General features: G+C 47.8%; 1 protein-coding gene across 6 annotated transcripts; it reads left to right on the top strand.

The window, feature by feature from the left end:
* The first annotated feature begins 1,257 nt into the window (after positions 1–1,257).
* On the top strand, positions 1,258–21,364 carry LOC311620331 (T-cell-interacting, activating receptor on myeloid cells protein 1-like). Of its 6 annotated transcripts, none has more exons than XM_084879635.1 (11): positions 1,268–1,439; positions 6,456–6,485; positions 6,603–6,899; positions 7,217–7,513; positions 14,882–14,980; positions 17,339–17,377; positions 17,770–17,853; positions 17,956–17,983; positions 18,396–18,433; positions 18,872–18,909; positions 20,541–21,355. In XM_084879635.1, exons 1-11 carry the CDS (start codon positions 1,406–1,408, stop codon positions 20,682–20,684), a joined length of 1,128 nt encoding a protein of 375 aa, XP_084735761.1. In that variant the 5' UTR covers positions 1,268–1,405; the 3' UTR covers positions 20,685–21,355. The 6 variants fall into 6 exon arrangements, 5 of the variants coding, with proteins under 5 accessions (XP_084735763.1, XP_084735761.1, XP_084735764.1 ...); XR_014794680.1 differs by lacking the exon at positions 6,456–6,485 and adding an exon at positions 19,132–19,294 and having other exon boundaries at positions 1,279–1,439; positions 6,555–6,899; positions 20,541–20,661; XM_084879637.1 differs by lacking the exon at positions 14,882–14,980 and having other exon boundaries at positions 1,258–1,439; positions 20,541–21,356.
* Positions 21,365–23,930: the final 2,566 nt, after the last annotated feature.

Here is a 23,930-nt window from a genome sequence, read left to right as displayed (position 1 = left end):
GCTGGCATGGCCAGTGGTTGAGCATCGTCTCATGCAACAAGAGGTCACTGGTTCGATTCCTGGTCAGGGCACATACTCAGGTTGTGGGCTTGATCCCCAGTAAAGGGCGTGCAAGAGGCAGCAAATCTATACTCTCTCATGGATATCTATCCCCCCAACCCGTTCTTTTCTCCCTAAAAATGTCAATAAAAACATTAAAGAAGAATGAAGATTAAAAATCAATTATTTAAAAAGACTGATAGAAAGGACATTTCTTAGGTCATTGGAGAAATTTGTATGCTGACTGGATGGTAGTGCTGGGGCTCAGTTCTCCCAGTACTTATCCCGCTGGGGCTCAGTGCTGCCAGTACCGATCCTCCTGGGCTCAGTGCTGCCAGTACGATCCTCCTGGGGCTCAATGCTGCCAGTACTGATCCTCCTGGGGCTCAGTACTCCCAATACCAATCCTGCTGAGGCTCAGTATTCCCAGTACTGGTACCAATCCTACTAGGGCTCGGTACTCCCAGTACCGATCCCGCTGGAGCTCAGAGCTGCCAATACCGATCCTGCTGGAGCTCAGTATGGCTGGTACCTAATATTGTGGTACTTAGTACTGACTGAGCTTCAGAGGCTAGCAAGGAGCACACACTTCACAGTTATTTCCCAACAGTCAAAGGGGCTGAGGTATCCCTATGTCCACTCATGGATGTTGCTGAAAGGCTGCTCCTGCTCAGGAAGTCCCAGCACTTCCAGAGGGCCATGGACTTGTACCACGTATTCGTGCATTCACTGGTTGCTTCTTGCTATGTGCCCTGACCGGGACCGAACCCTGACCTCCTGGTACATAGACAAATGCTCAACCACTGAACCTCACTGGCCGGGCAAGGAGTACTTTCTCTTAGCTTTCCTTTCCAGGGTCCGTTTTCTCCTCCCTCCCGATGCCACCACAACGTTTCATCTCTCTGCTATCAGCTCTGGCCCAGCTGCAGCCTGCCGACGTTCCCGAGGGGCATAGCTCTGAACTTGTACCTGTCACATCCATGCAAGGCCTGCTGACCAGAGACACGGAGTCATTCAGCCATAGGTCCAGCTGAATTCCATCCCCAGGTAAAAGGGGACAAGGGCTCTAAAATAACCCTGTGCGCAGGTTCTCACGTACTGCACACACTTGCACGTGTGCCTTAACGCTGCTTAGGTGGGCTCTGGTGCCAGGGGCTCTGAGTCAGGCCAGTGGGAAGTGGCTTGACAGGGTGTTGTAATAAATAGCCCTAACTTCCTGATTTTGACTGCGAGGCAGAAACCGGGGGTATATCTACCCGGGGAGGATTAAAAACGGCGCTGTTTTTGCATATCCGGGAGTCAAGAGACCATTTTGACAAACAGCAAAACTCAAGCAAGTTCCTTGAAAGAGGCTTTGGGGGCCGCCATGACCCTCCCGTTCCTGGCTCTGCTCTGTGTTGGTAAGTGTGGGCAGGGGAGGGCCGCTGAGGGTGGTGACGAGTTGGGCTATGAAGGCAACTGGGCTTGGGGCGACTTGTGGGGCCTCAAGCCCAGTAGTAATGGGGTCGGTGGGTGTGCAAAGAGCAGACACTTTCATTCCCCGAATACCTATTACGGACATGTCTGTATACTTTTTTGTTGTTAATCCTCACTCGAGGACATTTTCCCCATTGATTTTTTAGAGAGAGTGTAAAGGAGGGAAGGCTGGGGAGAAAGAGAAACATTGATGTGAGAGAGACACATCCATTGGTTGCCGCCCCGCACATGCCCAAACCCAGATGGGGATTGAACCTGCAACCCAGGTTCATAAATCAACCTGAGACCCTTCAGTTCTCAGGTTGACACTCTAACCACTGAGCAACACCAGCAGGGGCGCATGTCTGTGTTCTTTCATAAGGGATATTCTTCTTCAAATTGCTTCTGGTTTTTATTCTTTAAATTTTTATTGATTTGTTTATTTTAAAATATATTTTATTTAAGAGAGGAAGATAGAGGGAGAGATAGAAACATGAATGATGAGAGGGAATCATTGACCAGCTGCCTCCTGCACACCCCCTTACTGGGGATCAAGCCGGCAACCTGGGCATGTGCCATGACCAGGAATCGAACCATGATCTCCAGGTTCATGGGTTGTTGCTCAAAGGCCGGGCCATTGATTTATTTTAGAAAAAGAAAGGGATGGGGGGAGAGAAGGGGTAGAAGAGAGGGAAATCTGTTGTTCCACTTATTTCTGCATCTATTGGTTGATTGTTGTATGTGCCCTGACCAGGGCTCGAACCTTGGCATATTGGGTCGATGCTCTACTGAGCCACCAGCCAGGTCATATATTGTTTTTAGGCTCAAAGCTATTTTGAAGATTTGCAATAGAAAATCAATATCCTTCATCAAAAATAGAATATAGTTGCCAATAGTCAATGAGGGAAATAGTATGATTAAGTTTTAATAACTACTGCTCCTGACTGTAGACACTGGGCCACAATTTCCCGTCATTTTTTCCTAAGAGATATGAGTGAACACAAGAAATGGGTTGGAGCTGTGGCCGGGTAGCTCAGTTGGTTAGAGCGTCATCCTGATACGCCGATGTTGTGGGTTTGATCACCGATCAGGGCACATACAAGAATCAACCAATGAATGCACAGATAAGTGGAACAACAGATTGCTGTTTATCTCTCTCTTAAAACAATAAATAAAAATTAAAATAAAAAGAAAATGGGTTGGAAACTCGTATCCAGCTATGGTATTCTTATATGATCAAGACAGAGACAGGCTCCGGTTGGGTGGCTCAGTTGATTGGAGCATTGACCACACACCAAAAAGGTTTCTGGTTTCCCAGTCAGGGCATATACCTAGGTTGTGGGTTTGATCCCCAGTCAGTGTGCATATGGGGGGAGGGGGGAGAACCAATCAAAGTTTCTCTCTCACATCATTGTGTCTTCTCTCTTTCTAAAAATCAATGTGAGGATGAAAAGACAAGAGACAGAATGAGAACTTTCTCACACAGAGTCAATGTTAATCCTGTGTCTTTCTACAACCTCATGTTACATGTCTTAGAAGAATTCTGCAGAATAGTCACATCCCCTTTTTGCCTGAGGGGAATCTGAGACTGAAAACAGATGTGACACAGAAAGCCACTTGGCCACTAAATGGAGAAGTTCAATCCAAACGCGGGTCTGCACAGTTCCAGACACAGCACGTTCCCACCGAGCCAGGCTGGGGGATGTCAAAGGTCATGATTTTGTGGGCAGGTGGCTGGAGCGTTGTCTAATGCACCAAAAGGTCTCCAGTTCCATTTCTGGTCAGGCCACATACCCAGGTTTTGGGTTTGTTTCCGGGTTGGGACCCATGCAGGGGCAATCAGTCATGCTTCTCTCTCTCAAATCAATAGGCAATAAAAATGCCAGAAGAATAAGAATAAAAGGTGGTAGCTTGGGGTAGAAAGATTCAGAGAAAGCCACGGCTGGGAAAACCTAGAGCAGGGAGGTGACAGAGGACCCAACGAGGGAGGTGACAGAGCACCCGACGGGGGAGGTGACAGAGCACCCGACGGGGGAGGTGACAGGGGACCCGATGGGGGAGGTGACAGAGCACCCAATGGGGAGGTGACAGGGGACCCGATGGGGAGGTGACAGGGGACCCAATGGGGAGGTGACAGGGGACCCGATGGGGGAGGTGACAGAGCACCCGATGGGGGAGGTGACAGAGCACCCGTTGGGGGAGGTGACAGGGGACCCGATGGGGAGGTGACAGGGGACCCGATGGGGGAGGTGACAGGGGACCCGATGGGGGAGGTGACAGAGCACCCGTTGGGGGAGGTGACAGGGGACCCGATGGGGGAGGTGACAGAGCACCCGTTGGGGGAGGTGACAGGGGACCCGATGGGGGAGGTGACAGGGGACCCGATGGGGAGGTGACAGGGGACCCGATGGGGAGGTGACAGGGGACCCGATGGGGGAGGTGACAGAGCACCCGATGGGGGAGGTGACAGAGCACCCGATGGGGGAGGTGACAGGGGACCCGATGGGGAGGTGACAGGGGACCCGATGGGGGAGGTGACAGGGGACCCGATGGGGGAGGTGACAGAGCACCCGTTGGGGGAGGTGACAGGGGACCCGATGGGGGAGGTGACAGGGGACCCGATGGGGAGGTGACAGGGGACCCGATGGGGGAGGTGACAGGGGACCCAATGGGGGAGGTGACAGAGGACCCGATGGGGGAGGTGACAGAGCACCCAATGGGGAGGTGACAGGGGACCCGATGGGGAGGTGACAGGGGACCCGATGGGGGAGGTGACAGAGCACCCAATGGGGAGGTGACAGGGGACCCGATGGGGAGGTGACAGGGGACCCGATGGGGGAGGTGACAGAGCACCCAATGGGGAGGTGACAGAGGATGCCATGAGCTCAGTAGGTGTTGGCGAGCTTCTTGGGTAGAGGCCCGAGGGGCAGAGGCTCTGTGGGCTATGGGGGCTCTGTACAAGCACTCACTACCTGGCAACATGGCCGCTGCCGAGGAGAGGGATCAGTGCTGGGAGGGACATGAAGGAAAGGGAACTGCTGGTGGAAATGTAAATTTGTGTGGCCATGGGGAAGTTCCCCCCAAAATTAAAAACAGGATTGCCACATGACCCAGCAATTTCACTTCTGGGTATATATATCTGAGGGCATGGAAACTGGACCTCACAGAGATTGCTGCACCCCTATGTTCACTGCAGCATTTACAATAGTGAGAACACAGGAACAACCTGAGTGTCCATCAACAGATGCGTGGCTAGAGGACTGAGAGCTGTCTACCCATCTGCCATGTAGCTATAATAGGTAACATAATATTATTCAGCCGTGAGAAAGAGCAAATCCGACATTTGCAACCATGTGGATAGAGCCTGGTGGTATTATGCTAAGTGAGATAAGTCACACTGAGAGAACAGATACTGCCTGTTCCCATTCATATGGGGACCTAAAAATTCTGAACTCACAGAAACAAAGAGAGGAATGGTGGTTACCAGGGGCTGTGTGTGTGTGTGAGAGAGAGAGAAATGGAAGATGTTGGTCCAAGGATACAAACTTTCAGCTATAAGATAAGTAAGTTCTGGGGGTCTGTTACACCAGCATGGCGACTAGAGTTAACGATCCTGTATTGTGTATTGGCAAGTTGCTAGGATGTGGTCCACTGTCCCCAGTAGAGAATCACTGCTCTAGGTAATCAGATGAGACCACCTACGTTGGTGTCTGAAGGCACACTTCTTAGGGCCAGTTTGGTCCAGAGCTGTAAGGACAGCCACCAGATGGGAAAGGTGGGGGACAAAGCATCACTCCTCCGCATCTTACAGATTTTGGATTGTTGAGATTCGCTCTGGAGCACCAGGGAGGTAGCCCATGGCCGATGGCAGAGCCAGAGACACGTAGGCATCCTCTGAGAGCAGAAAGGAACACCCAAGGGCAAAGGACCAGCTTTCCAGCAGCAGATGCCCTTGCCATCTCTTTCCCCATCTCAGTTGCTGTGGGTGGGTATGGTGTTGTGCTGAGGGGGGTTGGGAAGATCATTGCTATTTCTGTACATCAAGAGAGAAAAAAACAGAGACTGTGTAGCAGGCTCCCCTAAGATGTCCGAGTCCTGATTGCCAGAGTCTGTGACTATGTCTCCTTCAGTGGCAAAGGAGAACTGAGGTGGCAGATGGACCCAAACTTGCTCAGCAGCTGACCCTAGAGAGAGGGTGCTGGTTGGTCCCAATGCAATCACAATGGTCCTTAAAGCAGTAGAGAGGGGCAGAAGAGAAAGTTGGACTTGACCAACCTTTGCTGGGTGCAAAGATGGGGGGAGAGGCGCCCTAGCCAGTTTGGTTCAGTGGATAGAGTGCTGGCCTGTGGATCGAAGGGTTCTGGGTTCTATTCTGGTCAAGGGCACGTGCCTTGGTTGCAGGCTCCTCCTCGGCCCAGGGCCTGGGCAGGGCACATGCAGGAGGGAACCAATTGATGTGCTTCTCTCACATGGATATTTTCCTCTCTCTAAAATCAACAGAAAAAAATATCCTCAGGTGAGAATAAAAATAAAAATAGAAATAAAAATAAAAAGATGGGGGAAGAGGCCACAAGCCAATGAAAGCATGTAGAAACTAAGAAAGGCAGGGGATGGATTATCCCCTCGCTCCTCCAGAAGGAATGCAGTCCTGCCAACATCATCATTTTGGCCAGTGAGACCCCGATGCTGGGTTTCTCACACGGACCGAATGCAGGATGAGACAGTGTGCTGTGATGAGCCAGGATCTGTGCGGTAATTGGATAGAGTAGCCCCAGCCACTAACAGAAGCTGCGAACAGACTATGATGGCAGCTGGGTTCTCGGGAGGGTGTTGGGACAGAGGGGAACACGATGATGAGAGGTCCATTTGCAGCAGAAGCCCTGGGTGGTCCCCCTGTCCAGGTCAGGATGATGACGTGGGCTCCAGGCAGGAGCTTCTGTCTCATGACAGTTCCTTTGCAGGGCTGTGTGCTGGCCACGAGCTAAGAGATGGTGAGTGTTTCTAAAGGAAAGCCTTTCTTCTCCTTCACTCCAAATCCCCTCACCCTCCTCTTTCTTCAGAAGAGCAGGTGAGTGATAAAGTCCAGCCTGGACTCTGCTTCCTTCCAGAATCACTTCCCAGGCCCTCCATCCAGGCCTTCCCCAGCTGTGTGCTTCCTGCCAAGAGTCATGTGACACTGCGATGCTCCACTCCTACTGGGGAGATCAACTCCAGGGACATAAAGTTTATCCTTAGAAAGAACAATGCTTTGAAGAGCTCATCTCCTGATTCCCCAGAGGGCCTGGCAGAGTTTCACCTCACTGACCTAACAACCAGTGACGCTGGAGAGTACACCTGTGACTATAGGACAGGGAGCCCCACCAGAAGGTCACTGCTCAGTGATGTCCTTCTCCTACTGGTGACAGGTGAGGATGGGTGCTCAGAATGACACACCATCTCCCTAGGACAGGGATGAGGGGGGATCCAGAGAATGAGAGAGGAGCAGGGGTCTCCCTTCCAGTGTGGATGGGGAGGTAAGATGCAGAAGGACAGGAGCAGAGCTGAGGACCCTGCCTTCACCCAGGGCTTGTGGGAGGGACATCTCCTTCCTGGAGTCAGAGCAGAAAGAGGGTGAGGTCAGGTGTCTTTCACTTCCCACACTTCCTGGGGACCTGCCAGGACAACAAGCCTGAGCGGGACCCAAGGCTCCTGCCCATGGCTTCTGAGCTTCCTTCTCTTACAGGAGAATTACCTAAACCTTCCCTCCACACACACCACAGGGGTGAGGTGACTGCAGGAGAAAACGTGACTCTGCAGTGCCAGCAGCCCAGGCATGTGATTGAAACCTCCATGTTTGCTCTACTGAAGAAGGGAACCTCAACACCCATAAAGCTCCAGGGTCCAGCAGGAATGGAGACAGACTTCTCCCTTCCCAGTGTGACACGCAGGGACACTGGGAACTACAGCTGTGTGTACTACCTACCAATGGCTCCTTTCCAGGCCTCAAAGCCCAGTGATGAGCTCGCCATCTCCGTGACAGGTAAGGTTTTGACCATCAGGGGGACGGTTATCTGCCAGTGGACTTCCTGCCACCTGAGTACATGGGAGGGAGGCTCGGTCCCTACAGTACCTTGGGGCTTGGGAAAGTCACGTGGGGAAAGGAAGTCAGGGCCAGGATCCCGTGGAGGAATGGACAGGAACTTCTGCTAACAGAGGGAGTGTGAGTGGTGGAGAATGACAAGACAGGAGGCAGGGGGATCTGTGATAGCTGGTGCTACAGGGAAAATAAGATCTAACCACAAAGACCCTGCCTGGCAGGCCACCGCTCATTTAGACGGAAGTGTGCATGATACCTTCCAGAGTTATACAGAAGGTTCCAGAAAGAAGGTAGAGGAGGAGGAGGAGGAAGAATAGCAAAGGGCCTGGGAAATCTTTCCCAGACATTCTCAGAGGACTCTGGAAGATGCCCTTCATTTTCTTCTTTTTCTTTTTTTGTAATTTAAAGGTTTTTGTTTTTTTTTTCTTTTTTTCAATTTATTTTTTATTAAGGTATTACATGTGTACATATCTTACCAATCCCCGCCTGATGCCCTTCATTTTCATTCTCTACCATTCATGCCTTTTAGTTCAACCAAGTGGAGGTTTTGGGGTTTTTTTTCCTGCCTGGACTGTTTTTTAAAGGAATGACTTTTTTTTTTTTTAAAATTGTGGTAAAAATGCATAATATGAAAGTTACCATTTTAGCCACTTTTAAAAATTCTGGAATATAAAGCTCTTTTATTTTTATTTAAAAAGGCTTTTGTGTTAATCCTCACCTAAGGATATTTTCCTCCATTGATTTTTAGAGCAAGTGGAAGAGAGAGGAAGACACACAGAGAGAAACATCGATGTGAGAGAGAGAGACATTGATTGGTTGCCTCCAGCACGCACTCCGACCAGGCAGGGCTGGGATTGAGCCTGCAACTCCATGCTCTCAACTGGAGTCAAACCTGGGACCTTCAGTCCTCGGGCTGATGCTCTTACCACTTGTCGGCTTTAATTTAAAGCTCTTTTAAATTAAAATATACTTGATATATATTGTATTAGTTTCAAGTGTACAACATAGTGAGATTGCACATTTATATGCCTTACAAAGTGATCACCACAAAAAGTTCACTATATATCTGCCACCATACAAAGTTATTATGATACTAGAGGCCCGGTGCACAAAATTTGTGCATGGGTAGGGTCCCTAGGTTTGGCTGGAAATCAGGGCTGATCAGGGCCTTCCTTCATTCTGTACTGCCCCCTGGTAGTCAGTGCACGTCATAGAGGGCAGTCGAACTCGCGGTCAGTCAAACTCCCGAGGGGACAATTTGCTTATTGGCCTTTTATTATATAGGACTATTGGCTGTATTTCCTATGCTGTACTTTACATCCCCATGACTTCCTTATATCATAATTACAAGTTTTCACCTCGTAATCCCCTCCACCTTTTTGCCCATACTCCCATCACCTAACCCTCTGACAACTATCAGTTTTTCTTTATCTTACGAGTCTGTTTGTTTAGTTTGTTCATTTGTTTAGTTCTTTTAGATTCCACACATAACTGAAATGATATGGTGTTTGTCTTTCTCTGATTTATTTCACTTAGCATAATACCGCTTAGGTCTATTCATGTTGTTATAATTGGCAGGATTCCATTTCTTTACATGATTAATATTCCAGTGTGCCTTTGTGTACACACACACACACACACACACACACATATATCCGCTTCTGCTTTGTCCATTCATATATTGATGAACACCTAGGCTGTTTCCGTATTTTGGCTATCCTATATAATAAAAGTCCAGTGATCAAATGGTGGAACGACCACTTGACCAGTTGCTATGCCAAGTACTGACCACCAGGGGGCAGATGCTCAATGCAGGAGCTACCCTATGGTGGTCAGTGTGCTTCCACAGTGGTAGCACCACTCTGCTGACTGGGATGAGCGGCTCTCCCACAGCAGGCCAATTCCTGTAGGCCATACCCCTAACCAGTGCACAAATCCTATGCACAGGGCCTCTAGTCCTATATAATGAAAGGGTAATATGCAAATTGCCCCCTTGGTGAGGCAAGAAAACCCCCACTCCATCCAGGGGGAATGAGCAGTTCCAAAGAGAAAGAAGGGTGCTTTTCTCTGGTGCTATGATCTGAATGTCTCCCCCAACCATGTGTTGAAATCCTAGTGCCCCAATGTGATGGTATTTGGAGGTACAGCCTCTGAGAGTGCTCAGGTCATGAGGGTGGAGCCCTCGTGAATGGGATTAGTGCCATTATAGAAGAGACCCCAGAGAGCTCCCTGTCCAATTGTGCCATGTGAGGACAGAGGAAGTCTGCCTCCCAGAAGTCACCTTGACCTCTGACTTCCAACCTCCAGCACTGTGACTGGAAAGTGCCTGATGTTTGTAAATTGCCCAGCCTGTGGTATGTGTTTATGGGAGCCTGATGGCCTAGAGCAGTGGTCAGCAAACTGTGGCTCTAGAGCCACATGCATCTCTTTGGCCCCTTGAGTGTGGCTTTTTTTTTTTTTTTTTTTTTTACAAAATACCATGGCCTGGGTGAGTCTATGTTGAAGAAGTGGCATTAGAAGAAGTTTAAGTTTAAAAAACTTGGCTCTTAAAAGAAATTTCAATCATTGTGCTGTTGATATTTGGCTCTGTTGACTAATGAGTTTGCTGTCCACTGACCTAGGTAAAGGTCCCCATGGTTGGGAATTGTGCGGAAGGGAGCTTTGTTTTGCAAATAATTATAATAATCACTTGAGTTTTAGTTGGGGCCTATTAACAAATAACCCATTTCCCCAGATTACTTAGCCTGTCTCGGTTTCAGTTTCCTCATCTGTTAAATGAGGTTGATAGCTGAAACTGGTTTGGCTCAGTGGATAGAGTATTGCGGACTGAAAGGTCCCAGGTTCGATTCCGGTCAGGGGCACATAGTTTGGTTGAGGCACATCCACAGTAGGGTGTGTGTAGAAGGCAGCTGATCAATGTCTCTCTCTCATCGATGTTTCTAATTCTCTATCCCATTACCTTCCTCTCTGTAAAAAATCAATAAAATATATTTTAAAAAATGAGGTTGATAATAGCACCTAACATGATGGACTCATGGCAAGATTCTGATGACTCATTTTACCTAAATGCTTTCCGTAGCAAATGTCATATAAATATTTGCTGTAATTAACATCATGAAATCCAAAACTTCTCCCTCTGAATTCTGAGTCTTATCAAAGAATACACTCCTGTTTGGATTTCCATTGTCAGTTACCCCTCATTAGCCTCAAAGCTCCAGGAGGGAAGAGACATCACCCCCATGTCTAGCACCTGTGTCCCCGACACACTGCCTAGTGTCCAGCACAGGGTAAGTGTAAATAATAAATACATTAAAAATGAAGAAAAAAAAAAAGAATACACTCCTAATGGAAGACTTTCCAGAAAACAGTAGGCCAGAGAACATGTGTCTCCCTCTCATAATAATGGTAAATGTTCTCATCATTACTATTAATTAGGGAGATCGGTGGGAAATTTTATGTTGTTGAAGGTCTTCCAGGTGTGTGTCTGTCTCTTTAACTCAGTTCAATCATATGTGGCAAGCTTAAGCACAGGTGAGATGGCCTTTTCCAAAAGGGGTGACAAAACAGAGAGGAAATCCCAGCCAGGGAGATTCAACTTATGAACCAGGAGGTCATGCTTGGATTCCTGGTTAGGGCACGTGCCCGGGTTGTGGGCTTGATCCTCAGTGGGATCATGCAGAAGGCACCCAATCAATGATTCTCTCTCATCATTGATGTTTCTGTCTCCCTCTCATTTCCTCTCTGAAATTAAAGAAGCTAAATGGGAAGGAAGACATAATACGTTGGATCTGCTCTCCACAGGAGGAACTTTCAAACACTTTTGGTTATTCAACAACTGCCAATAGTTTTTTCCATTCCTGCATTTATTCTGGCATATGAGGAACCTTGTGAGTGTCTTACTCAATGCTCAGAATTATTGCTGCTTCTGACATGCAGACGCTGTTATAAAAGGCGACCTGGAATGGCGGAGGTGGCTGTTGTCAAGCCCAACCTACACCTTCCAGCTGCTGCCCAAGTCCTGAAAAGTGTCACCAGGGGTCACACTGAGGAAAGCGGAGGATGTCGGTGGGGGTGTGCTTAGAGGGCAGATAATTGGGGGCAGGTGCAGGGGTGCATTACTGAAACAGGCCAAGGGTTCTCCTTTGGGCTTCCTCGGGGCCTTTCGTAATCCCCTGAGTTTTACGCAGCTGTTGTGGGACCAGAACCCTGACCTGTTTGCACACCAGCACGTTGAACTTGTGGAGATGTGAGGGTCACCTGATTGGTCCAGGCGGGAGGCTGAGCAAGGTGGGTGACAGTAATCCTGATAGAAGAGAGGAAAGTCACCTTCACTTCAACCCTCGTTTTCCGTAGACCATTGGTTCTCAGCCCAGTGACATATGGCAACACCTGGCAACGTTTTTGGAGGTCACAACTGGAGCATCTAGGAGGTAGAGACCAGAGATGCTGTAAAGGACCTTACGATGCTCAGGACCCACTCCCCATAAAGAATTATCCAGCCCCACGTGTCAACAGTGCAAAAGCTGATAAATCCTTCTGCAAACCCATTGTCTATAGTTTCTAGTGAGATACCCATGTTCTTGGCAGGGACTTTGGGGACAACATACTCTCCTCCAGTGCCTGGAGCCTCTAATTATTTTTTTTCTTTTCTTTTTTTTCTTTTTTAAAAATCTTTATTGTTCATATTATTACACATGTTCCTCTCCCCACCCCTCCATTGCTCCCCTCCAACAGGTTCCCACCCCACCCTCTGCCCTTTCCCCACCCATCATTGTCCTCATCCATAGGTATACAGTTTATGTTCAGTCTTTTCCCACATCCCCATCTCCCCTTTTCCCTGAGAATTGTCAGTTCACTCCCCTTCCATACCTCTGATTCTATTATATTCAACAGTTAATATTGTTCATCAGATTTTTAAAAAATTTTTTTTGGTTTTTAGATTCACTTGTTGATAGTTATGTATTTGTTGTTCATAGTTTTTATCTTTATTTACTTTCTCTTCCAAAAGAACCCCCTTCAGCAATTCATATAATTCTGGTTTGGTGGTGATGAACTCCTTTAGCTTTTTTTTATTGGTGAAGCTCTTTATCTGGCCTTCGATTCTGAGTGATAGCTTTGTTGGGTAGATTATTTTTGGCTGTAGGTTCTTACTATTCATCACCTTGAATATTTCTTGCCATTCCCGTCTGGCCAGCATGGTTTCTGTTGAGAAATCAGCTGACAATCGTATAGGTGCTCCTTTATTGGTAACTACCTGCTTTGCTCTTGCTGCTTTTATTTTGTTTTTTATATATTTTATTGATTTTGTACAGAGAGGAAGAGAGAGAGAAAGAGAGTTAGAAACATCGATCAGCTGCATCTTGCACACCCAGTACTGGGTATATGCCCGCAACCAAGGTACATGCCCTTGACCGGAATCGAACCAGGGACCTTTCAGTCCCCAAGCCGACACTCTATCCATTGCGCCAAACCAGTTTCGGCTCTTGTTGCTTTTAATATTCTCTCTTTGTCTTTTGCTCTTGGAATTTTAATTATGATTTGTCTTGGCATGGTCTTCTTTGGATTCCTTTTGTTTGGAGTTCTGTGAGCTTCTTGGACTTGTAAGTCTAATTCTTTTAGCAGGTGGGGGAAGTTTTCTGTCACTATTTCTTTCAGTATGTTTTCGATATCTTGCTCTCTCTCATCTTCTGGAACCCCCATAATTCTGATGTTGGTTCGCTTGAAGTTGTCCCAGAGGTTTCTTACATTATCTTCAACTTTCTGGATTCTCTTGTCTTCTTGCTTCTGCGGAGGAGTGTCTTCTGGCTCTTTATGTTCTAAATCTTTGACTTGATGCTTGCGATCTTACATTCTGTTTTTAGGACTCTGTAAAATATTTTTTATTTCAGACAATGTATTCTTTATTTCTTGTTGGTCCCTTATTATTTCTAGTTGATCCCTTTTCATATTCTCATAGGTCTCATTTATTTTATTGGCCTTTTCTAAGAGATTCTTAAACAGCCTTATGTGTGGTTTTGAACTCTATATCCAGTGGCTTTTTGTCCTCCATTTCTTTCATTTGTGATCTTTTGTCTCGGCATTTTCTCAGCTTCCCTGATGGGGCGGAGTTTCAGGGTGGAGCTTACAGCATTGGCTTCCGTCAGCCACACCCTATGCGGCTCCTGAGTCTCAGTGTTTCTCAGGGTCCTTCAGTACTCGCTGCAAGCACCTCTGAGAGTGAGGTGCCCTTGAGTTTCGCCTGCTACCAAACAGTCTAGTCTCTCCCCCAATGAGCCTGGAACTGGGATTCAGTTCAGTTGGAAGTGGGGTTGGAAGTGGGGTTTAGAGCAGTCTGGAGCTTTTGTCTCCTTCCCGCTAGGGCAATCTAGCATCAGAGTCAACAGTCCGTCCTCTACATGCAATGTGCGCACCTCCGGGGGCTCTGCTTTTCGCCACTCCCCTGGGATTCCACCTCACAGCCCAGCTCCCTCTGTTTGAGCCTGGATCCCCAGGGTCTGGCCTAGAACTGGGGTTCAGCGCTGTCAGGTCTGGGGTTCAGCACAGTCTGGAGCTTTTATCGCCTTCCCGTTAGGGAATGCCAGCCAGGCACTCAGCCGCCCCCTCCTCTCTGGCTCTGACCTCTCCACGCAGGCCCCGTGTCTCCATACTTTAGGCTTTTACGGCTCCTCCACTCTTCCTTCTGGTTTTCTCCTTGCTTCTCATTGTAGAATTTTCAGTCAGTTGACTTTCCTGTAGTTCTGGGTAATGTCAATTTTATATTTTAGTTGTATTTTATTGAAATTGTTTTGTGCAGCTGCGGTTAGGTGTTTACCTGTGCAGCCATCTTGGATCCTCCCGCCTCTAATTATTTTAAATGTGAGTCCCAAACCAGTGGCTGTTCAGGAAATATTTGTCACCTCACTTGGCACCACCCATCTTCAAGGTCACTCATGTGTTTCTCTCCCTTCATTCTGAAGTTGGATCTGTCTCCACAGTTTCCCAGATATTCATTGCTTCTGAACTTTAGCGAGTTCAATGCCGCCTCTGGTTCTGAAGAAAGTGGGGCGCAGCAGGCGGGGAGGGATGAGTGCACAGGAGGAGTTGTGGTGACTAACACCCCGCTTCCTGGTGGTGCTCTGAGAAGGAAGCCAAGCCTGGTGAGGTAGAGAAGTGAGGGCCCTGAGGCAGGAGCTGGGGTATAGAGGAAATATGTGGTGGGCCGGTTATGAGGAAACTGTGAGCTCCCTGCGGCCACTCCTTTTGAAGCACGAACTGAAGGAGGGGCGCTTCCGGGATCTCAGGTCTGTTTTCTTCTGTTTTGTTAACTCCAAGGCATGGACAACACAACTGCGGCTAATGAAGCAATGAGTGCCACAAGCACAGAGCTAGCAACATCAGAATGTGGCTCCAGCCACACTCCGCTACTCACAGGTGTGACCTCTTGCAGTTCAAGTAACCTCTTCGAGCTTTAGTTTGCTTATCTATAAAAAATAAAACCCATGCTTCCTCTATTCTAATCTCTCCATGCAGTAGGGTTACAAAACAGCACATGGCTATGGGGAAGATGAAATGCTGATTATGTGAGTAGGCACTCAGCACACACTAGGTTGGGTTCTTACTATCTTGTCCTCAGAAGCAGTACAGAAAATGGGCAAGATACTCCATTTAGCCTGGAACCACAGCTGCCTTTGATGTAAGAGAATTCTGTCCTGCTGTGTTATCCTGGGTTCTCCAGAGAAATATTACCAATCAGCATGTGTCATATATATAAGTACACACACACACACACACACACACACACACACACACACACTAGAGACCAAGTGCACAAAATTCATGCACAGGGGAGGTGTCCCTCAGCCCAGCCTGCACCCTCTTCAATTTGGGATCACTCTCACAATCCAGGACTTCTGGCTCCCAACTGCTCACCTGCCTGCCTTCCTGATTGCCCCCTAACTGCTTCTGCCTGCCAACTTGATCATTCCCTAACCACTCCCATGCCAGCCTGATTTATGTCTAACTGCTCCCCTAACAGCCTGTTTGCCCCTAACTTCCCTCCTCTGCTGGTATGGTCACCCCCAAGTTCCCTCCCCTGCAGGCTTGATCACCCCCAACTGCCTTCCCTTACAGGCCTGGTCCCTCTCAATTGCCCTCCCCTGCTGGCCTGATAGCCCACAACTGCCCTTCCTTTCAGGCCTGGTCCCTCCCAACTGTCCTCTCCTGCTGGTCATCTTGTGTCCACATGGGGGCAGGATCTTTGACCACATGGGGGCAGCTATCTTGTGTGTTGGAGTCACGGTCACTCTGCATATTATTCTTTTATTAGATAGGATAGAGGCCTGGTACATGGGTGGGGGCTGGCTGGTTTGCCCTGAAGAGTGTCCTGGATAAGGTGGGGCTTCCCTTAGGGCATGGGGTGGCCTGAGTGAGGGGCCTGTGGTGGTTTGCAGCCCAGCCACACATCCCGGCAATCCAAGTGGAGACCCTGGTATCTGGGACTTACTTATCTTCTACAATTAAGAATTTGTAGCCTGGAGTGGAACCAAGACTTCTGCTCACTCCATGGTGGCAGCCATTTCTGTTAGGTCTTATTTATCTTCTATAATTGAAACTTTGTAGCATTGAGTGGAGGTCTAGGCTGGCAAGGGCAGTGGGAAAGCTTGACTTCCTCCATTGCCAAGGAAACCCAAGTCTCCCTCCTCCTCTCTGTGGTCACAGCCATTTTGGTTGGGTTTATTTGCATACTCACTCTGATTGGCTTTGTGGGCGTGGCTTATGGGTGTAGCAGGGGTATGGTCAATTTGCATATTACTATTTTATTAGGTATGATATATAAATATATGTATATATATGGTTAACAATTTTTTAAATGATTGATTTGAGGGAGGAAAGGAGAGTTCAACATTGATTTGTTGTTCCACTCATGCACTCACTGGTTGATCCTTATTTGTGCCCTGACTGGGGATTAAACTCACAATCTTGACATATTGGGATGTTCTTTAATCAACTGAGCTAACCAGCCAGGGTTATTATATATATTATATGTATATAGATACTGAGTGGCCAAATTATTATGATCTATGAATGCATAATAACCTGGCCACTCAGTGTATCTGTATTTCAAATGGTCACCAAAAGTATTCTAGACTTTTACTGGAGATCAACTACCTATTTGCCCTGAACTTTCTATCAGCAAATGCAAAGGGTAAAATTGATCAGGCGTATGATTTATAGTATCTTTGATATCAAATAAATAAGGTACTCAAGAGAAGTACACGGAGTGACCAGATTATTATGCATTCAGAGATCCTAATAATCTGGCCACTCAGTGTATACACACAGAGAAATTATCTCAATTATAATTATTGTAATATTGATATATACCATATATTCTACATATAATATTATAATATACTATATATATATATATATATATATATATATATATATATATATATATATATATTTGTTTTCTTTTGGAAATTTGAAAAATATTACCTAACTGAATAGAAATAATAAGATAGTCATGTATCACCACCCAGAATGACACTTGTCCCATTTAGTCATATTTGCTACAAGTCGCTTTCTTCCCACAAATGAAGTCCTCTTTTCCTCCCCACATCATGCCCCCTCCTGTGGAAACGTCCACCCTGGCCTTTGCGTTATCATTTGTGTGCACATCTTTAATACGCTTACAATATAGGTACACCTCTGCGATGTAGACTTTAAAAATTACATACCAATGGTATACTGCGATGGCTGTTCTGGAACTTAAATTCTGTCTTCTAGATGAAATGGGGCCTCCCAAGATGGCAGGAGTGACACTAGGTAAGAGAAGAGACCCTCCTGGGATACAGAGTCCTTTAAACACATTTGATGAGGCTCCCAGAAAGCTCTCTGCTGCTGGGAACGTCCTTGTGGATGCTTCTCTATATTCTGGTGATGCCAGAAGATTGTGGTTCAATGCAACGTCTTTCGAGGTGGGTGGGGTCGGTGTCCCAGCTGTGGGTACTCAGTAGTTGGGTGCCTTTAAAAACCTTTCAGCTCTCTGACCCTCTGTAAAATGGGCATCATTCTTTCTCTCTCCCGGGATACTTGTGAGTATGAGAAGTGTAGTGAGTTCCCACATGTCCCAGGAACACAATCAATGGTAGACACGGTCAGGTATCAGTACAGGTCTCGGGAAACCAACTGGGCCTCTCCTCTGCTCTCCCCTCAAGGAACCACCGAAATCATCCTCATTGCCATCGTACCCCTACTCTTCCTCCTTGCAGCCTTCCTCATCTGCAAATACACCTGCTGTGGTGAGTCAGAGCAGGGGCTGAGTCTTTGGGGGGCAGAGGGGGAGACATAATGACAAGGCTAACACCACAACGTTCACCCTTCCCCTCCTTTCTCATCCCCAGGGGCAGCTCTTAAAAAGACGACCAAAAGGTAGGCCACTCAAACCCCATCAGCCAACACTTCACTGGTCTTCCCTCCCTCCCTGGGCCACCTCACCTTCTTTGTTACATCAACCTTTTGTGTGCCCCAGACCAGCTCCCACGACCACCCCAAATCTCTAAGTTCTCTCTTACCACCACCCTCCACTTCTCACTCAGTGTCTTTTCCTTGGCTTCTTTCCTCATGGCCCTGTTGTCCCCAACCACTTCCTTCTCCCTGGCTCCCAAGACCTTCCTGAGCATGTGAGGACTTGGAGACCTGAGGGGTTGGGGGGTGTCTGAGCTGGGAGGAGGAGCTGGAGAGATGGGTGACTTTCTCTGTGGCTCACCTCCTCCCACACAGGATCTTGATTTCTCCCCCCAACTTCCTTGATCTCTAATACTTCACTGTTTCTCTCTAACAGCTCCCATTCTTCTAAGAAAATGGAAGAAGTGGTGACAGGTAATCAATCAGAAAAGAAAATGGCGGTGGGGGTGGTCCGTGTGTCTGCTTGTAAATGTGTATAGGAGTATGGAATGCAGGCATGGGGGGTGTGCACACATAGTTGCTGGGTACATGTGTCTACACATGTAGTCTGGCACACATTCATGTGAACACATACATGTATACATTCAGAACGAGTACAATGTGTGCACTGTTTGAGTATGCATGTGTGTATCTGTGTGGTTTGTATGTTGTTTGTGAACATGAATAGTTTGGATATTTGTGTGAATATAAGTATGAGTGTGTTATGTGAATACTGCATGCATACCTGCATTAGTGTGTGCACACATGTGCATTATGGGAGTATATTAGTACATGTGTAGCTGTGCGCATGTGTGTGTAGACATGACTCCTGGAGCTGGGAGTGAACAAATGGTAGAATCTTCTCCCTTCCAGATGCGTCTCTAGCTACAAAGAGTGGCTCTCCCGCCCTGGTGAGTTTCCCATCATCCCCTTGCTTAGTCCCGGCTCTCCATGGCCCCGCTTTAGTTCTATCAACGGTCTGGGCCTTTGCTTTCATCTGCCCCAGCCCTTCCTCTGCATCCCAGGAGAACCGGGTCTGAACTCATCTGTGCGACTCTGGCCATGGGGCCCTCATCCCATGATGCCTCTGTGAGGACACCTCCCAGTCCCTAAGGGGGTGCACTTCCTCATAGGATTAACGGGATGGTTAAGTGAGCTCTCAGTGCGGGGGTGAATCTGCAATCCGGGTACGTGCCCTTGATTGGAAGTGAACCCAGGACCCTTCAGTCTGTGGGCTGATGCTCTACTCACGGAGCCCAACCAACCAGGCTAATCCCACCTTGTGATGAAAATATGGTAAGATCCCTCTGTAAAGCACTGGCCGCACTGTACTCCACAGAGCAGACCCTGCATCAGTTATCAGTAGCAATGTTAGAAGTAACCCTTAATTTTTCCCTTTTATAATTCAATTTTTAAAAAAACGGTGTCAAAATGCACATAACAGAAAATTCACGGTTGCAACGTGTACGATTCAGCGACATTTGGTAAGCTCACAATATTGTGCCACATCACCGTCATCTAGTTCCAGACATTTTCCCCCAAAGGACCCTCAGGCCCTTGGAGCAGTCATGCCCATTCCCTCCTCCCCTCCCCCATCCCTGGCAGTAACTAACTGGCTCTGTCCCTAAGGATTTAAGATCCTGAGGGTTTCCTACTAACACTCACTTTGGTAACTGTTTGTATAAACGATCTGTTGCTGAGTAAGAAGTCATCCCTGAACACAGTGGCTTAAAGCCCATCGTTCCGCCCACCTGTGGGGAGGACCTGGAGCGCTGAGCTGGCTCCCTCTGGGTCACAGCTGTGAGGAGCGGCCGGGCAGGCCTGAACGGGGCTTTGCTAGGAGAGGCTGTGCTTCCACTCTCACCCAGATGGCTGCTGCCAGGACTCACTTCCTGGATGGCTGCTGGCCAGAGACCACACTGGCCGGCCATGGGGGCCTCTCCATAGGGCAGCTCCTCACATGGAAGCTGGCTTCATCAGTGTGAGCGAGCCCGGGACTTCCAGGGACAGCAGAGAAGTGGGCATGGGAGCAGGCATAGTCCTTCATTCGCTCATCTTTGACACAACATGCAGTCATTTGGGTGTATATATATTTTTTCTGCATTTATTTGATAGATGTAAGACACTAAGTCCGGCTAAAGAGGGGAGGGGACCTGCCTGGGCCAGTGGCTTAGTTGGTTGGAGCATCATCTAAATAGTACACCAAAGGGATCAGGGTTCGATTCCTGGTCAGGGTATATACCTAGGTTGCAGGTTTGATCCCTGGTTGGGGCACATACAGGAGGCAACTGGATCAGTGTTTCTAGCTCACATCCATGTTTTTCTTTCTCCCTTCCTCTCTAAAAGTCAATAAAAACATCGTTGGGTGAGGATTAAAAAGAAAGGAAAGAGGGGGAACCTCACAAAGGCTTGAGGGGTAGGAGGCTCTGGGGAGGGGCTCTGGAAAGCCGTCTACCACACTGCTACTGTGCCCACCCAAGCCTCACCATGAAGTAAGTCCTCCTCCCTGGAAGACTTGGCCCTCTTCTCTCGCTTCCCCCAGGATGAAGGATCGCAGGTGTCCCGAGCTGAAGAACCGCAGGGAGTGACGTATGCTGAGCTGAACACCAGAGCCCTGCGCGAGGGCCCCTCCACCCAGGTGCCGCAGTCCCCGGAAACGTGCGTGTACTCAGCCCTCAAGATGTAGCAGGAGAAGCTCTGGCACCAGGAATAACTGCCAACAAGGGGGTGGGCGATGGGGCAGAGGGCCCTTGGAGGACTGGGCAAATGAGGAAACCTTTCCTCAATCTCCACTTCCGACTCGCTTCCTCCCTCTAAAAAAGTAACACTTATTTTTTTAAGTGGAAGGTATCATTAACATAGAGTGATATGCAGAGAGAGGACTCAGTCCTATCACTGCCAGGAAGACCAACCATGTGATGAGGAGGTTGGGGACCAGAGCCAGGTGTTATCAGCCAGTCCTCTGGGAAGAGAGGGAGGCTGGGGATAAACTCTGTCATGTGGGCAGTAATCCAATCAACCACGCCTGTGTGATGGCATCCCAACGAAGATGCTGGACACGGACACTGGAAAGCTTCCGGTTGGTGACACACCATCATGTCCTTGGGGGGTGGACACATCCTGAAGACATAGCAAGTTTCCCTGCTGGTACTGATTTGTATTCTTTATATAATAAAATTGTAACCTAAGTATAGCACTTCCTTGAATTCCTCCAGTGGCTCAAGGAAATTATTGGATCTCAGTGGAGGTAGTAGTGGGAACAACCACCACCATGTCTGGCTGTTGGTCAGAAGTGCAGGTGGCCAAGGAATGCCTGAGCATGCAGCTGGTGTCTGACATGAGGGGCAGACTTGTGGGCACTGTGCCCCTAACCTGTGAGGGCTGTGCTCACTCCAGGTGGCTCATGTTGGAATTGCACTGTGGCTCAGTAGTGGGTCCTTCCCCAGTACGGCTTTCAGATTAGACCCCAGCCCTGGTTGACACTGGTGATTGCAGCGGAGGATCCTGATAGGTGGTGCCTGCTTTCCTGGCCCTCAGAGAGAATAATGGGTTTGTTGCTTACGCCACTTTGATTGTGGTAGTATTGTAACACAGCAATAGAGAACGAAAGTGATCACTCAGACCCTCTGTGCAGCATCCACAGCACAGTGCCGAGACAAAGAAACACTTCGCCACTGAGGGGTGAGAAGCAGCTTCAGGTGATTTCGTGGAACAGGAAGTGAACAGCTTTTGAGACCGAGCTGGGTTCCACTTCTTGCAGCTGTCTCTCCCATTCTGTCTTTGTGCAAGGGACCCTGCCTTGCTTTGCCTCAGTTTACCTATCTCCAGTCAATGAGACCCAAAGGAATTTTACCAAACACAATGGGCTGGAAGCACACTAAATCACTTGTATGGTGAAGCTGGCAATCATTCAAAATAGGTAAACTGGGACTTACTCTTCTAAGTGGCGGAGGTATAAATATTTTCTGACCTAGAGACAAAAAGCAGTGTGAAGGGGTGGTAAGCAGACGGAGAGGAAAAGAGAAGAAATGCTTGTGGTTTCACACCTTCTGGTCATTTTGTTTTGGTGGCAGCCACTGTCTGAGAGCCTGTTAGTCACACAAACATTTCCTAGAAGTCGAAGATGATTTTATTTTTTATGTTTTTAAATGTGTTTTTTAAATTGATTTAATTTATTTTTAAAAAATATATTTTATTGATTTTTTACAGAGAGGAAGAGAGAGGGATAGAGAGTTAGAAACATCGATGAGAGAGAATCATCAATCAGCTGCCTCCTGCATCACCCCTACTGGGGATGTGCCCGAAACCAAGGCACATGTGCCTGACTGGAATCGAACCTGGGGTCTTTCAGTCCTAAGGCTGACACTCTATCCACTGAGCCAAACCGGTTTCGGCTAAAATTGATTTTAGAGAGAGAGGAAAGGAGAAGGATAGCAACATCAATGATAAGAATCACTGATCAGCTGCCTCCTGCTCACCCCCTACTGGGGATCAAGCCCAGAACCTGTGCATGTGCCCTGACTAGGAATTGAGCCAGCAACATTTCAGTGCATGGAATGATGCCCAATAGAGCCACACACTGGCCAGGGCTACCCCCTGTTTATGCTGTGTATGTTGCTGTTGTGTCTACACATGTAGCTGGGTACATATTCATGTGAACACATATACTACCTCGTAGACTCACCACATTGCCAGGGTCTGAGTCTTCTGTAGCAACGGAACTATCTGGCCCAAGCCCTTAGTTCTGAACCTGTTGCACAATGTCTAGCAACCGGAAGGTTTGCCCAGGATTCCCACAATTTTTGAGCAAAGTACCTTCATCTCCTCCATAGAACTCTGCAGGCTCCTGCCTTAGGCATCTAGGGGGGTTGCCTGCTTGGTGCCTGAAATGGACGGAGACAGGGGAAGTTCTTCTTGAAGATCAGCTGGGAGGAACACGCTGCCATCGATGGCACAACATGCTTCCAGAAACTGGCTGTGGAGGAGGGAAGTGAGAGGTCAGAGAAAGGTCATAGCTGCCCACACTCCAGTCAGGGTGATCTGTGACGGTCCCAGCTTTTGGAGCTTCTGTGGATGGTGCAGGACTCCAGGGCAGGCTAACGTGACACTGTGATCCATAACCTGCTTCTCTCCTCTGCTCAGTAAGTCTAGCGGAGCGGAGTGAGGCCACAGAGAATAATATAATTGGTGAGAGGTTTGAATGGGGGAGAAATTATAACACCAACTGTGGTTTACTGAGTGCATGTGATGTATCAAAAAGCTTGCCAAGCCCTAGCCGTTTGGCTCAATGGACAGAGCGTTGGCTTCCAGACTGAAGGGTCCCAGGTTCAATTCCAGTCAAGGGCACATGCCCAGGTTGCAGGCTCGATCCCCAGAAAGGGTGTACAGGAGACAGCAGATCAATGATTCTCAATGATTCTCTCTCATCATTGATGTTTTTTCCTCTCTCTCCCTCTCTTCTTCTCTGAAATCAATAAACATATATTAAAAAAAAATATTGCCAAGACCCACACTACCCCTAAGCCTGTGCTTTCTAAATTGCAATGAGACTTGCTCCAACTTTATGATTTTTGCTAAATGCCTCATGGTTTTCTTATCGACTCAGATATTTTGTTTAAATAAAAGTGTTCAAGGTAGCATGAATAAAAAAAAAAGTGTTCAAGATAGCATGTTCAATTAGCATGAATAAAAACCTGGTGTCAAATATAAGGTAACTATGAAGTCAATACAATGAGAAAGAAACAAGGTTACAATACATATCTTTTTATTAATCTCATCCAAGGATATTGTTTCCATTGATTTTTAGAATGGAAGGGAGGGAGCGAGAGAAAGAGATTGAGAGGAACACTGATGTGAGAGAAACACACAGGTTGGTTGACTCCTTCATGTGCCCCAAGACAGGGGCTGGGAATTAAACCTGAACCCCCGGTAT

Source organism: Pipistrellus hanaki, assembly GCF_964339955.1.
Source record: "Pipistrellus hanaki genome assembly, chromosome: 3".
Lineage (NCBI taxonomy): Eukaryota > Metazoa > Chordata > Mammalia > Chiroptera > Vespertilionidae > Pipistrellus > Pipistrellus hanaki.
The sequence above is the reverse complement of the archived record's forward strand: the minus strand, read 5'-3'. Positions and strand labels throughout refer to the sequence as shown.